This window comes from Epinephelus fuscoguttatus, linkage group LG4 (assembly GCF_011397635.1).
Source record: "Epinephelus fuscoguttatus linkage group LG4, E.fuscoguttatus.final_Chr_v1".
Taxonomy (NCBI): domain Eukaryota; kingdom Metazoa; phylum Chordata; class Actinopteri; order Perciformes; family Serranidae; genus Epinephelus; species Epinephelus fuscoguttatus.
The window spans coordinates 23407287-23420723 of record NC_064755.1 but is presented as its reverse complement, the minus strand read 5'-3'; the positions used below and the strand labels follow the sequence as shown (position 1 = coordinate 23420723).

The window sequence follows — 13437 nt, the reverse complement described above, 5'->3', positions numbered from 1 at the left end:
CTTGGATAAAACATGACATTTGAGGACATGATCTGAGGCTTTAGAAACACTGAAAAACATTTTTCTAACATTTTTTGAAGATTTTTAGGGCTTTTTTTGCCTTTAATTGATAGGACAGTTGTCATAACGTGAAAGGGGGAGAGAGAGGGAGGATGACATGCAGCAAAGGGCCGTAGGTTGGAACTGAAGCCATGACAAAGCCTTTTGTACATGGGGCACCCACTCGACCAGGTGAGCTAATGTTTATCCCTTCCTTGACATTTTATAGACCAAAAAACTACCTGATAAATCAAGAAAATAATACACAGATTGAACCATTATGAAAATACTGGTTAGATTCAGGCTTACTTTCCTCTTGAATATACTGTTCAGACTTGCCTTACACCTGCAATGCAGGCAGGGTCCGCTTCCAGGAGGTGCAAACGCTTTTCCATCAGCATACACCCTCTCGTCATACTCACATTCTGTGGGAACAAATACAAACCCTGGTTATGCTTGAATCTGACAAATGAAAGTCGAATTTGAAGGACGGCACCCAATCGGTCAAACAAACTTGACAAAGACATGAGAAAATTATGTCTTTTAGACAAATTTACAGATATACTGACCAGCGCATGTGGGACAACACTCTCCTTTCCGCCTAGCTGGGTGGCTGCAGTGTAATGCGGGACATGATGAATCCATACGCTCACAAGACACTTCACCTGCCTAACAGGTAGACACAAGAAGGGATTAGATGTGTCACTCTGTAACATTCAGTGGCTGTTAGATTACAAAGCTCAAACCTATAAACTAGAGCAAGAGTGATAAATCTAGCAGGCCAGAAAATCTTATTGCAGATACATCAGTATTGGTGTATGTCAGCCGGTAAGTAACAAGAACCTGCAGTACAGAGAGGCAAAACTAGGTTTGAGGTTATTTAGAAACTCTTTATTACATAGTGTGTACATAAACTAAATTTTTCAGGACTTAAAAAGCAGGTTTTCTTTGAACCCCTGAGTGTTTAAATATTTCTAACCCATCGTCTCGTCACATGAACATCATGTATCCATAAAAAACCAGACTGAACTCACAGAGCAGCGGCAGTGCAGGCAGGGGTCTCTCCTGGAGGGGAACTTCTGTCCATCCACATACACCTTAGAATCATATTCACAGTGCTCACACCTGCAGGTCACACACACACACACACACACACACACACACACACACACACACACACACACACACACACACATGACATACACGTTTAAAACTTTTGGAAATGTTTCACTTGCTCTGAGATGAATAAGGTGGATTGACGCAGGCTTGAAAGTGATGTGGATGATGTTAGGCAGGTTGGTTACCCTGGGCAACAGTCTCCAGGATGATGCACAGGGTTTCGACAATTCAAGGCAGGACAGGGAAGGGGTGAACAAACCACATTTCCATTCTGCAGGAGAAAGACAGAGTAAAGATAAAAGTGATTCATACACACAAAAATTTAATTTAATAATGAATATGGTGATAAATGACGTACCACACATGAGCACTCCTGGCAACGGTCTCCAGTGGGGATCAGAGCTCCGTTAGGAAAGTCTTGACCATTTACACCACAGCCTACAAGACACAGAACACACACTATGTCTCTGCAGCTCACTGCAGCCACACACACACACTGCTACAGTGATTTGAAGAAACCCACCCTGACAGACTGGACAGCATGTATTGGGTGGAGGAGCAGCTGGGTTTTTACACAGGATGTTACATTGCTCCCTCTCACAGCGAACTTGACCCTCCTGGTGAGAGGACAGAAGGATATCAGTAAAGATGAAGTTGATAGAGAAGATAAAAGGTTAAACTGTCAGTCAGTATCTGACCCACCAGACAGTAGCAGACTTCACAGGGATTCTCCACCGACCTCCAGTTGGCTCCGTGATCATAATGGACGCCAGAATGTACGCAGCCTGCAAACACATTTATACAGATTGCTTTACTGTTCTGGTGTTACTGGCAGTGAAGGGGTTAAATGTTGATGTAGCAGAACAAATATGAGATAATAATGTCTCTTTCTGGAGGAACTTTCCATTTTCATGTAGATCCATCTTATCTGTCAGGTCGAACTAATGTCACCCCTTAACTGTGGAAGCACATTTGCACCCCCTGCTGTCTGGGAGAGATTTTCCTAGTCTGGCAACTCATAGGTGTACTTCACCAACATAATGACTACTTGTAAATCAGTTAGTCATGTTACCTTGAATTCATGAAGAAAACATTGTTTTTCTTGCATACTGTCAAGGAAAATGGCGAAGATATTGCTTTATAGATTAAAAAATATACTAGTGCTGCCATCTGCAAGTGGTCAGTGACAGGTTTTGTGGGTCAAGTATGAAGAAGTATGAAAACCTATATGCATCCTGTGCAATGGTCATATGGATTGATCTAAACAATTTTTACATAGTTTACTAGACACATTAAATGCTTTGCTTTACATTTATTTGTCAAAGTTTGTTGCATACAGATTTTTTTTGCTGCGTCCTTACCTCCGCATTGCTGGCAGCAGTCTCCAGATACAGTGTCCTTGTGTGTGCAGTCCGGTGAAGGGCAGGGTTGGGGATTGCAGTCCCTGTTACCTTCCTGTTAGCAATGAATGGACACAGAGGTGACAGAAAATGATAAATGGGAAGACCACAGCAATTTGTCAGGCTCAAGAAATGTCAAAATGGAAATACTCACTTTACACGAACACGTCTGACAGCCATCTATAGTGTAGGACACATTATGAACTTTGCCATCCGGTTCACACTCTGAAGATGAGACAGAAGATTATACACATTTTTGAGATTGTGTGTCTGCATATGATAAAGTTGGAATGTATACTGATAGTTTAAGTAAGAAAAGAGGAAAGTGGAAATAAGTTTGAGCATTACAGCTGGTGCCTTCTTCACCTGGTCTCTACTCTAGGTCACAGGAGAACATCTGGCTCTGCTGTCTCTCCAGTGATGACAGAACAGTGTGGTTCTGATGTAATGTACATGTGCTCGCTCTCTCTCACACATACAAAGTTTTATGGGCCGTAACTGTAACCACAAGTGCCTGCAGCCTTCCAGCTGTTAAGGACTACCACTGGCAAGTCTATTAACACTGGAAGAGATTTACTGTAGGAGAAGCGGATCAGATCATGGCCCTAACAACTTCCCCGCATTCTGCGGCTGTTATTTTGGAGCCATTACGTTGTTTACAGTGCAGAACATACCGAACTCTGAAGAGCAACATCGCTTTGTTTCATCAAAGGCTTTCAGAAAGCTCATCAAATATTATTTTCGCTTAGCTTGGACATTTCAGCAGATAATTATTTTAATGACAACTCTCCAAAGGACAGAGACAATGTGTTTGTGTGTGAGAGAGGGCAATAATCACAGAGTGCGAGAGAGGCTAGTGAGGCTGCCTACTGTGCCAGCAGCCAACAGGCATTTCCTCTAGCAAGCCAAGCATGCATGAGATCAAAGTGTGTGTGGGAGTGTGAGTCTCCGAGTGTGTATCAACCGGGTACCATTAGGGTCTTCTGGCCTACATGCAGAAACAATTAAGAGGAGGATGGATGAAAAGACAGAGAGTGACAGAGAGAATAGTCAGAGGGGGTGAGAGAGAGGACAGAGAGCTGTTTGGGCACATGTGCGTTACACTGATGAAGAAAATGTGCACAATAGGCAGAAGAGAAGTTTACATAACTCTGTGGGAGTGGGGAAAAAAGAGACAAAGAGAGTCAGAGAATCCCTAATGAGGCCAGTCCAACATCAACTAAAGTCCCACTTGTTTGTTCCACTCTGTTTTGACAAGCTGTTGTACTCAGTTACCTTAAATGCACAACCAGGAAATTGATGGCAGCTGCGTTACTATACAATGACAAGGTACTCTAAAACAGTGGATCCCAACTGGTCTGGCCATGAGTCCAGATTTCTCCTTAGTCATTACTTCAAGGTCTACACTGTTTAATATATTCAGCGTCATACTTGTGGTCGGCATTGTCATTAAGCTAGTTTGTTGTCTCTATCAGGTAGCTGTCCATCAGTCTCACTCCACAGCAGGAAACGGCACTTCAAAATAAAAGCTTTGTGCCAGAAATTCACTGTACTTAAAAATAAAGTGTGTTTTTTGCAAACTCCACATGTTCGCAAGTCCACAACCCGCCAGTTGGGAATCACTGCTCTAAAACATACACTGGAATTAAAACATTGGAAAATCATGTGACTCTAACAGGATGATGCTTTAAACCTGCATTAACAGACTTTTTGGACACTTGGGGGCAGTACAACGAGCTGTAAAACACAACAGTGACAAATTATTCCCTTATAAAGTTGATATGGTGAACGTCATATTTCTGCCCACCTGAAGAATGTGAGTCCACCATTCACTCTCTTTTAGCTCCAATTTTAGTCATGACAATATCCTAAGGGAAACTTCTAGCTCTTATACAGCTACTTGCTTAACTACGTTCACCAGCTAGTTTAAAGAAAGTTTTTTTCCTTTTTTTGCCAGACACAGCTTACTGCTGCAAGGTTAATGAGAGTGGTAAAAAGGAAACAAAGCAGGAAAGCTGAAGGCCATAAAACCAAACCAATGCTCTGCAGGTTCATCACTAACAGTAACACCCCTCAAGATAAAAGCATGCATTTGATCGAACATCAGTATATGAATATTGACTACGGCAGCTTTAGAGTCAAGTTTCTTTTATAGACCTCTGGTGGGATCTAGCTCAGAAGAAAGTTTTGGTTTTATTTGTTCAGATTTTGAGATTTCCATGTCTGTATTCATATTCTCCAAATACATTAAAGGTTAATAGAATTTTGTATTTTGCCTACAGCCTAGAAAAATGCACTAAAAAACGTAACAATATCTGTTTACAGACACAATGTCTCTAATGCTCATATTAAACAGAACCTTACTGTCAACAGTTTTTAGTGCACGTCTTTCAACCAAAAAATGGTTCAAGTAATAGCTCCAACCAACTCATGACAGTGTGGTCTGTGGAACATCCAGACTAATGTTAATGTAACTCGTTCATTCATCCGTAGTCGCTTATCCTGTTGGGGGTCGCGGGTGTGCTGGAGCCTATTGTAGCTGACACTGGGCAAGAGGCAGGGTACACCCTGGACAGGTCGCTGGACTATCACACATAGAGACAGACAACCATTCACACTCACATTCACGCCTATGGGTAACCTAGCCCGCATGCCTTTGGATTTTCGGAGGAAGCCGGAGTACCCACAGGAAGCCCCTCCTGAGACAGGGAGAACATGCCAACTCCACAGAGGGGCTACCCCATCCCGGGGGGAGGAACCCTCTTGCTGTGAGGCCACAATGCTAACCACTGCACCACCGTGCCGCCTGTTATTTGCTGAACTGATGATTTTGAAATGGAATTTATTCACCACAAATAAAATTGAAGTCAAATTCAGAACTACAGAAATAGAATATTTTGCAAATCTGTGTGGGGGTTGGCCAAAACCATCTCCTTGGCTATATACCACTGGAGAAATGTTTTTTGTAACCTGGGTGAACTAACACTGTAACACCCTATATCAAGGAGATACAAGGATGATACAGAGTGAGTCAAAATGTAAATGTGGTGGGACAGGTGGATAATCTTGTAATGAGGTAAAAACAGATTTCAAAGCACATTTTGCTAATATAACATTGATAATTAAGTCTTTGTCTTATTCTACTCCAGTATCAGTCCTCTCAACAGTCATCATTATGATGACGTGCTTTCTGTTTCTCTGAGCTCACAGAGACGATGCAGGTACCGAATGATGGTCCGTTCTCTTCTCACTGTTGTGAAAAGCTGTAAAAAGTACTTTATTCCTCCATTTTTCTGGGAAACAATCCAGTGTTTACCAGCCATGGCATATTACGTGGTTTCCAGTTGTTGGATCTCGCCACTCTGTGAAACAGGAACCACAATTGCGCATATGGCAGACAGCCTCGGGGTACACGTGGCAGCGGGCCTGATTGCAGAGGTTAGGGCAGCTGATAGGCGCAGAGCCAAGGGGACAGCCGCTGAACCAGTGGAGCTTGAAGCAAAACCTACGGACAGTGTTTCAAGGGGAAATGGACCACATAGGTTGAAATGCCAAAAACAATTTATAAAATATTGAATTACTATTCATGATATGACTATAGCCCTGAAAAGCCAGCCGGTATATTTCTAGTTCTGTTTGCACTACAAGATTTTGGTTTCAAAAACCTCCTCTGAGATTTGCCTGAGCTTAGTAATTGGATGCTGAAGCTTTGAGGAGAGGTTTAGTTGATAATGTGACACGCTGACTCTGGAAACTTTGCAACTTGAGAACAACTGTTATAGGTGCAAAATTAAGTGGGGATTTGTGACTACATGTCCTAGTTTTGATCTCAAAGTTATTGAGAAACTGATATTAATGGACAGAAATTCAACTGACCAATAGAGTGGTGTAGGAATGAGTTAGCAGTTTTGCACACCCAGGTTCCCTTTTCTCAAAGTCAATGTTTTTTTTGAATGAGGTTTTGTTCTATGACATAAGACATGTCAGTAAATACCCCACTCATGAATTATGGGGCCTTTACATGTCTTAAAAAAGAGGGTTCCTAACAAGTGGCTATGTGAGACTACAGAATACAATCCAATGGAACACAGAGTTACAGCCTCGTTGTGGGTGCAATGTTGGAGTCATGTGACCATGGTGTAGTTCATTTATAGCCTAACGTTAGCTTTTTAATCCTGTCGACTGCATTTACAGCAAAATCATAAAAGTGGCATTTGTTTGTGAAGATTACCTTGCTGAACAAAACATGTATAAGTATCATAATCTTGGGTTTGCCTCAGAGCTTGTTTGACAGAATAATCCAATATCTCATTGGCTTTTTGTCAGAGGACCCAGGGAGATGTTAACCTCTGTGTTGGCCTACAAATAATTTGTCATCCCTGCACCACTCTATGACAGCCTAGCAAATGGTTTGTTTGTCCAATCAGGTTAAGGGAAGGCTTATGTTGATGCATAAGGTCCAAAGCAGAAAACACACTGAGCCGAGTCATTCTCCAACGAGCATCCAACAATATATTATGGTCTGGCTTTGCGAGGCATTTCTCACTTTCTTCTTGTAATTCTGATACCTGTGATCTGGTGTGTTTGGAAGCCATATGTTGCTCTTATTTTGAGTAGCTGCTGTAACATTATCATCACTTTCTGGCTTAATTTGTCTCATCCATTCCTGCTGTAGTAGACTATTCAGAGCACTGCTTTTGTCTGGATCAAAGGTCATCCACTCCTGTCTGGCCCAGTGTTGGGGCAGGGAGGAGATTGGAGGGCAGGTACGGGTGATACGGTTTAAAGCTTGGTCACTGGATGACATCAACTGCTGCTGGGTGTGGAAGTAGAACCGCAGGTAGTGTGGCCCATTGAAGAACCAGTTGCAACTGTCCTTGTCGTAACCATCCATTCGAAAGCCAAATGCGTCAAAACCGCTGCGATCCAAACCAAATGGATCAAACCCGTAGATGCTGTAGCCTTTGTCACCGAAGAGCTTGGACATTATCTTGTCTTTGTGTGACTTGTTATCACTCTCCTCCTCTTCATCTGTCTCGTTATGCTTTTTCTTTTTCACATTCTCAAACATGCCATCTTTACGCATGCCAAACCAGGTGACATTAGAACGGTTAAACCCATAGCGGTTGAAACCAGATACATCATATCCATCAATATCAATGAAGTCCCGGTTAAAGCCATCTTTGCCATAGCCCCACTTGTCCCAACCGCTCCGGTCATAGCCATTACGATCATATCCATGCTGGTCAAAACCACTGCTGTCAAAGCCTCCAATGACAAAACTATTGGAGTGTGAGTTGTGTTTGTCCAAGCTACGCTTCTTAAATTTCAGACTTCCTCTTGGGTGTGTTTGTAATGATGTTATATTACAAGGTGCACCAATGGTTATGGGCACATATACAATACACATCTGCTGCTGGGAAGACATCACATCATCAGGGGTAACATCAAAAGGCTTTATCTTCACATGCCTCTGTCTGGCGGGGTAAAGGATGCTGCTCTGAGCCTTATCGTCCCTGGAATTTTGTCTTTTTGATCCATGCTGATGTTTATCTTGCCATTGTGCCCACAGCTTGTCCATGAATGCCATGTGAGACAGGTATAATGGGTCGTAAGCAGCCAGAGGGGAAGCCATGTGACCCCCTACCCAAAGCCTAAAGAGGCCAGAAAAGGTTTGCAGAGACCGGGAAAACCCCTGGAAGTCTGCCTGATTTACAGTCCTCTGCAGGGTCACTGCATCTGGCAGCCACACCTAAAGAAATCATCGGAAATAAGTTAGACAAACCTGATACCTGTTATACAGCTCAAAGCACTGCAATGTATGCAAAGTACAGTGAGGTGGGCTGTCGAATGAATAAAAGCTGTAAGACAAACCGAGGAGTTGAAACTGCGCCTGAGACAAGGCGACCAGTGGAAACGGGAAGTCAAGCCCTGGAAAGGGTGGTGTGGGACGCAGCTGGAGCCGGGCTCACCGTCTCCTCCAAACAATCCAGCCTGCCACGCAGCCGAGGACTTCATTGACCCAGAGTCCACTGTCCACTCAAAATATGGAAGCGCCAGTCTGCATGATGACACTGACTGCAGCTCACGCTCTACTAATCGCAGGAAGTAGCGGTGCCATGGGAGGAAGAAGGTATGATCACTGGCCAGAGGGGAGAACTCAGCTCTCAGTAGCGCAAAGCCCTTCCACACAGCTAAATCCACATGTAAACACACAAACAAAGACACAGGTAAACCCATAATGATGATATAAATGTATATTTTATATTTTAAAAAGGTAAGGAACAAAAACATTTAGATTCACAGTCTTACCTGGCTTGGCATAGACTTTCCTGATAGCCCGTTGGTACAACTTCCTCTCTCTCTGTGTAAGGTCTCTTATCTCTTTACGCTGGGTCAGATGTCTGCACACACAGTCAACGCTGCCATTATGTGTGCATGTGCACTCTTCACAGCCTTGCCTGAACCATTCCCCATATCTCCACAGCTTTTGTTGAAGGAAGCAACCACAACCTCCACCACAACTTACGTCAGTACACTTCACTCCGGTGGAGAAGCTCATTACTTGCGCCTCTCCAGCTTGGTCATTCAACAAAGCTTGGCACTGTGTTAGGGTGAGGTAATCACAGGTATAATTGAAATCCAGGTCCCTGCGGCAGTCTACACTTTGAAGGTTTCCTTTAAGATCTTTCATCTCAGTGCGGTTGGAGTCTATATTGCTGTAAAACATTTCATCCTCCAAATTATTGTGGTCATATCCCCAGAGAGTCCTGTTCACAGAGGAGATGTTGTATCCATGTAAGGTGTAATTCTGGTAGCCAGAGGGAAGATCCTGCCGCTGTTTGCGGAGGCAGCACGCACCCAACATGCACTGGTCCCTACAGGCATTAAAGGAAGGGAAGTTGTTGCTGCTGTTTCCAGTGCAGTAGAGGAAATCCTCACAGAGGCCAGAGGTAGGATTAAAGGCCCAGCGGCGTTGAAATGGCCGCATCCCTTCACAGCTGGTCTCTGGTTTGGGTACCCAACATGCCTAGAAGTGTGGAGGGGGGACACAGGGCCTCTTACCCAGCCTTAAACCCCACTGCAATGCCCACAGCCAGAATTGACAAAGGACTAAAGTAAAGCAAAGCACTGCTATCGGGCTCACCCAATGCAGCAGGCCAAGCAACATTCTACAGCTAAACCGTGAATACACAACAATCACAAGCGTGATCTAAAAACTAGATCAGCTATCAAAAGAATGACTTGACATTTTGAGAAACACACTTATTCACTTTCTTGCCGAGAGTTAGATGAGGGGTTTGGCACCACTCTGGCATCTGTCTGTGAAATATGATGTCCCCACTAGGAGACATAAAACAAGGAAACAACTAGCCTCACTTGGTCACAATGAGACTGGTATTGATCTTATTTAACTTAAAACAAAGTGTATTTCCCAAAATGTCTACCTCACTACAGTGGTGTAAAATTACAAGGCAAGTGCAAACAAAATAACTGAAAAGAAAATGCTACAACTATAAGAAAGTAGTATAAAAACTACAGTAACACAACACTTAACAGAAGAGGGTTTCAAACCTTCATTTTCATTTGTGATTGTGACCCACCTCAAGCATTTCAAAAGTTCTGGAGACCTGCCGGGTGACCAAAGACACAATAAATCTATAAAAGTAAAATAATGAAACACTTACAGTAGACACATGCTCAACATAACAAGAGGCATGTTATCTACGTCCTGCTAGCAGCGCTGTGATGCTAGACTTAAGCATAGCAGGGCCTTGAGCTAAGTGCACATGAGGCTAACAGATGTTAGCATGCTATCATGCTCACAATGAAAGCTGACGTGCTTATGTTTAATGGCATAATGTTTAACACACTCTCAGTCATGATTAGCACCAAACAAAACATAGCCAAGTAAAATATTTTGTCAAAAACCACAGTATTGGAAAAATTGAGATTTTGCCATGATGGCGCTGGATAAAAGGTTTAGAGATCACCAGTGCTATTACAATCCATCATCTGGGCACCATAAATGTCTGTGTAAACTTTGATATCAATTCACTCAGTAGCTGCTGAGATATTTGGGCCGCAGTGGTGCACTGACATTGACATCTCTGGACATTGCTGCTAGCATGGCTAAAAAACACCCAGGGACTGACACATGCATTTTCACAACATTAGCAACATGGACATTTTGTTTATGAATTTACTCCACTAATCCTGGTACAAAAATACCTGTCTCAGCAGTCTCTGACACACTGGTCCCTTGGTGTTGGGAGGACAGGAGCAGTGAAACCCAGCGGGGTCAGAGGTCAAGATGAAACATACGCCTCCATTTTGACAGGGGTTAGACAGACAAGGGTCTGGGAGAGGGGCGGCCATCTGCAAGCTAGCTACTTAACACCGGTTGAATGTGTGTTAGTGTAAGGTTGAGGAAAATATGTCGCAATCACACAGGTTTTATTGTGTGTTTTTGTAAATGTGTGAAAAAGATAAACAGAGAAAGGGAATGAAGGAGAGAAAGAGAGCTGGCAGAATCTGAGTCATTTTACCTTTGGTGTTAGCTTGACATGTGACCTTTCCAGACGCACACGTACATACAGTGTTGAGGTCAATCTGCCAGTGCTGACCATCCTCCACTTCACGCCCCTCCCATATGCATCGCTGCCTCACACACTCACATCCCTCCAGGTACTGTAAGCGTGACTGCAGGTCTGCGTTCTGTAGAGAAACAAAAATGTCGCATCACTTGATATTCTTGTTTTATCACGGACGGTCATATAATCTAAGTGCAACACGTACCTGAGTTTTGACCATATCCAGCATGCGAGCCAGCTCCTCCACCCTCCTCTCCAGCTTCTTCAGCCTGTCATCCTGCTGTGCCTGAGAAACAGACCTCACCCCTTGAGGAGATCCTGGAGGCCCCAGCACCACACCTCTCTGCAGCTGGTCACTCTGGACGTTCTGGGGATAATGGCTGGTTTGGTCCTTTGCCCCGCGGCTTGTCTGAGGTTTACTGGGGGACGCATCCTGCTGGAACTTTCGACTGCTGTCAGTCCGAGAATCTGAGCTATGGGCTTCTGCGGACTGAGACGGAGGCAGAGAATCTGGAAGGAGAAAGCAGCAGTTGGTGAGAAACAGATTCCTGGGTATTCTTAAACGAACAAAGGAACAAATTTGTAGCCTAAACAAACATCCTCGAAAAATGCTGTCAAAATGAAGACCCACACTGAGGCATAATGAACAAACTGTTTGGGGGACTTTCTGCCTGAGGGCCAAAAGATATGATCTAACGGTCCCACTGCGGAGCTTTAGGAGTATCCGCCTGTTTGGAATTCTAGCTAGGGTTGCCAAATATCAGTTGTTTAATAGTTTACACAACTGGTTATGACAAGAGTTCTCAAAATATAATAAATTGCTGGGGGTAGTAATAAAGTGAAAGAATGGCGCAAAAGGAAATGAGAAGGGAATGACACCGCAGTCTCTGACACACTGTTAACTCTGCAGTATCTGTTTTCCACCATACAAACTAATATATGGCTGCACATGTACATGCACAGTGTGTGTATGTAAGCATGCACACACATATAGTATCCGGAATAAAGGAAATCAATCACAGCTCTCCGGTGAGCTTTGAAATGTTTACTATGAAAGGCGTCTCTCTAGGGTCAGTGGGTATTTTTGGCACTCTCCGTATACATTTATCCTCATTCTTAACTCAAATACACTGAGATACTCCAAACAAAGACAGTGATTTAGACTCAGTTATGACATCTTTCTTTACCTGTAACATTGTCACAGAGCCAGGGCCGCCTTAGATATGCTTTCACTGAGATCTGAGCCTTCTTCAAGTAACCCTGCATTCATAAGAAAACACAGAAACGCTCATATATTAGATTTTATTGTATGTACTGAATGCACATTAAATAAAGGCAAAATAATTGCATACATTTTGTATATAATGTAGTCCTTAACTTCACTGTACTTTTGCAGTCAGTATGTCGGCATGTACATGTACACAATATGTGCGAGAAACTCACACTATATTTGCTGTCTTTCTTCCCTGGTGTGCTGGCAAGAGTGACAACAGCATCTTGAGGCAGTTCCAGGTTGATTTTCTCCCCACTTCTTAATGATAAAACCACAGCTTCCTGACAGTCGACAAAAAATGCCAGCCTGTCAGTTTCCAGGCTGACTGCCAATTGTGTCCACTCCTCCCTCGAGAAGGGGTTTCTCCTGGGGTAGTGAAAGCTGGCAAGGCCCTGAGCTCCTCCTCCAGCCTGGTAGTCCAAACGCAGAGTTTTATTGAGGGTGGAGGAGACGATCTGGAGAATGGTTGAGGACGCAGAGGAGACAGAAAAAAGAGTGGCACTGGAGCCCGATGCTTGATGCCCCACTAAATGCACCCCCATGCCTCCCTGAAGGTTGGAGGACAAGAAGTGGGAATATTCACGAGGAAGAGTCAGGTACGGCGCTCTGGGACGTATTTTGTACACCACACTGCCTAGACTCTGCATTCTGGCCACACCGCTTACATGGTGGGACATGTTTAGAGCTGTCAATAGGTCGATCACTAAGAGAAGGAGATAAAACAGACTTGTAGCAAACATGCATACACATCATTCACATGCTGCATTAGGTCATGCTCTGTCAGATGGAGGATGACACTGTGGTTTCTGGCTTGTGATGGTTGTGAGTCTGTGTGAGAGGAATCAGAATGAAGCCATTCATCAGCCGGGCACACATGGCTGCCTAACTGACCTCAAACACAACAAGAGATGACCAGCAGAGGACAGTCAGTCTCATTAGTCTGCCTTTCAATTAATGGTAACTTTTATTAAAAAAAATAACATATTTGATTAAAATGTCATTATATCTTTAC

At 43.6% G+C, this 13437-nt stretch overlaps 2 protein-coding genes across 2 annotated transcripts in view; both read right to left on the bottom strand.

Annotated features, from left to right (window-relative positions):
- Positions 1-13437, bottom strand: part of LOC125887210 (kielin cysteine rich BMP regulator) — a 33318-nt gene that overhangs the window by 18201 nt on the left and 1680 nt on the right. Inside the window, exons 2-14 of the mRNA XM_049573868.1 lie at positions 12596-13128; positions 12340-12412; positions 11358-11662; positions 11108-11276; positions 2713-2783; positions 2520-2613; positions 1861-1943; positions 1682-1775; positions 1517-1596; positions 1344-1429; positions 1074-1164; positions 609-708; positions 379-464 (exon numbers count right to left, since the gene is read on the bottom strand). Of these exons, the coding sequence (XP_049429825.1) occupies positions 379-464; positions 609-708; positions 1074-1164; positions 1344-1429; positions 1517-1596; positions 1682-1775; positions 1861-1943; positions 2520-2613; positions 2713-2783; positions 11108-11276; positions 11358-11662; positions 12340-12412; positions 12596-13128 (1865 nt within the window). The remainder of the gene's footprint in view (positions 1-378; positions 465-608; positions 709-1073; positions 1165-1343; positions 1430-1516; positions 1597-1681; positions 1776-1860; positions 1944-2519; positions 2614-2712; positions 2784-11107; positions 11277-11357; positions 11663-12339; positions 12413-12595; positions 13129-13437) is intronic.
- LOC125887221 (uncharacterized) lies at positions 5313-8202 on the bottom strand. The gene is made up of 2 exons (XM_049573885.1): positions 7127-8202; positions 5313-6063 (listed from the first exon to the last, which is right to left on the bottom strand). Exons 1-2 carry the CDS (start codon positions 8191-8193, stop codon positions 5871-5873), a joined length of 1260 nt encoding a protein of 419 aa, XP_049429842.1. The 5' UTR covers positions 8194-8202; the 3' UTR covers positions 5313-5870.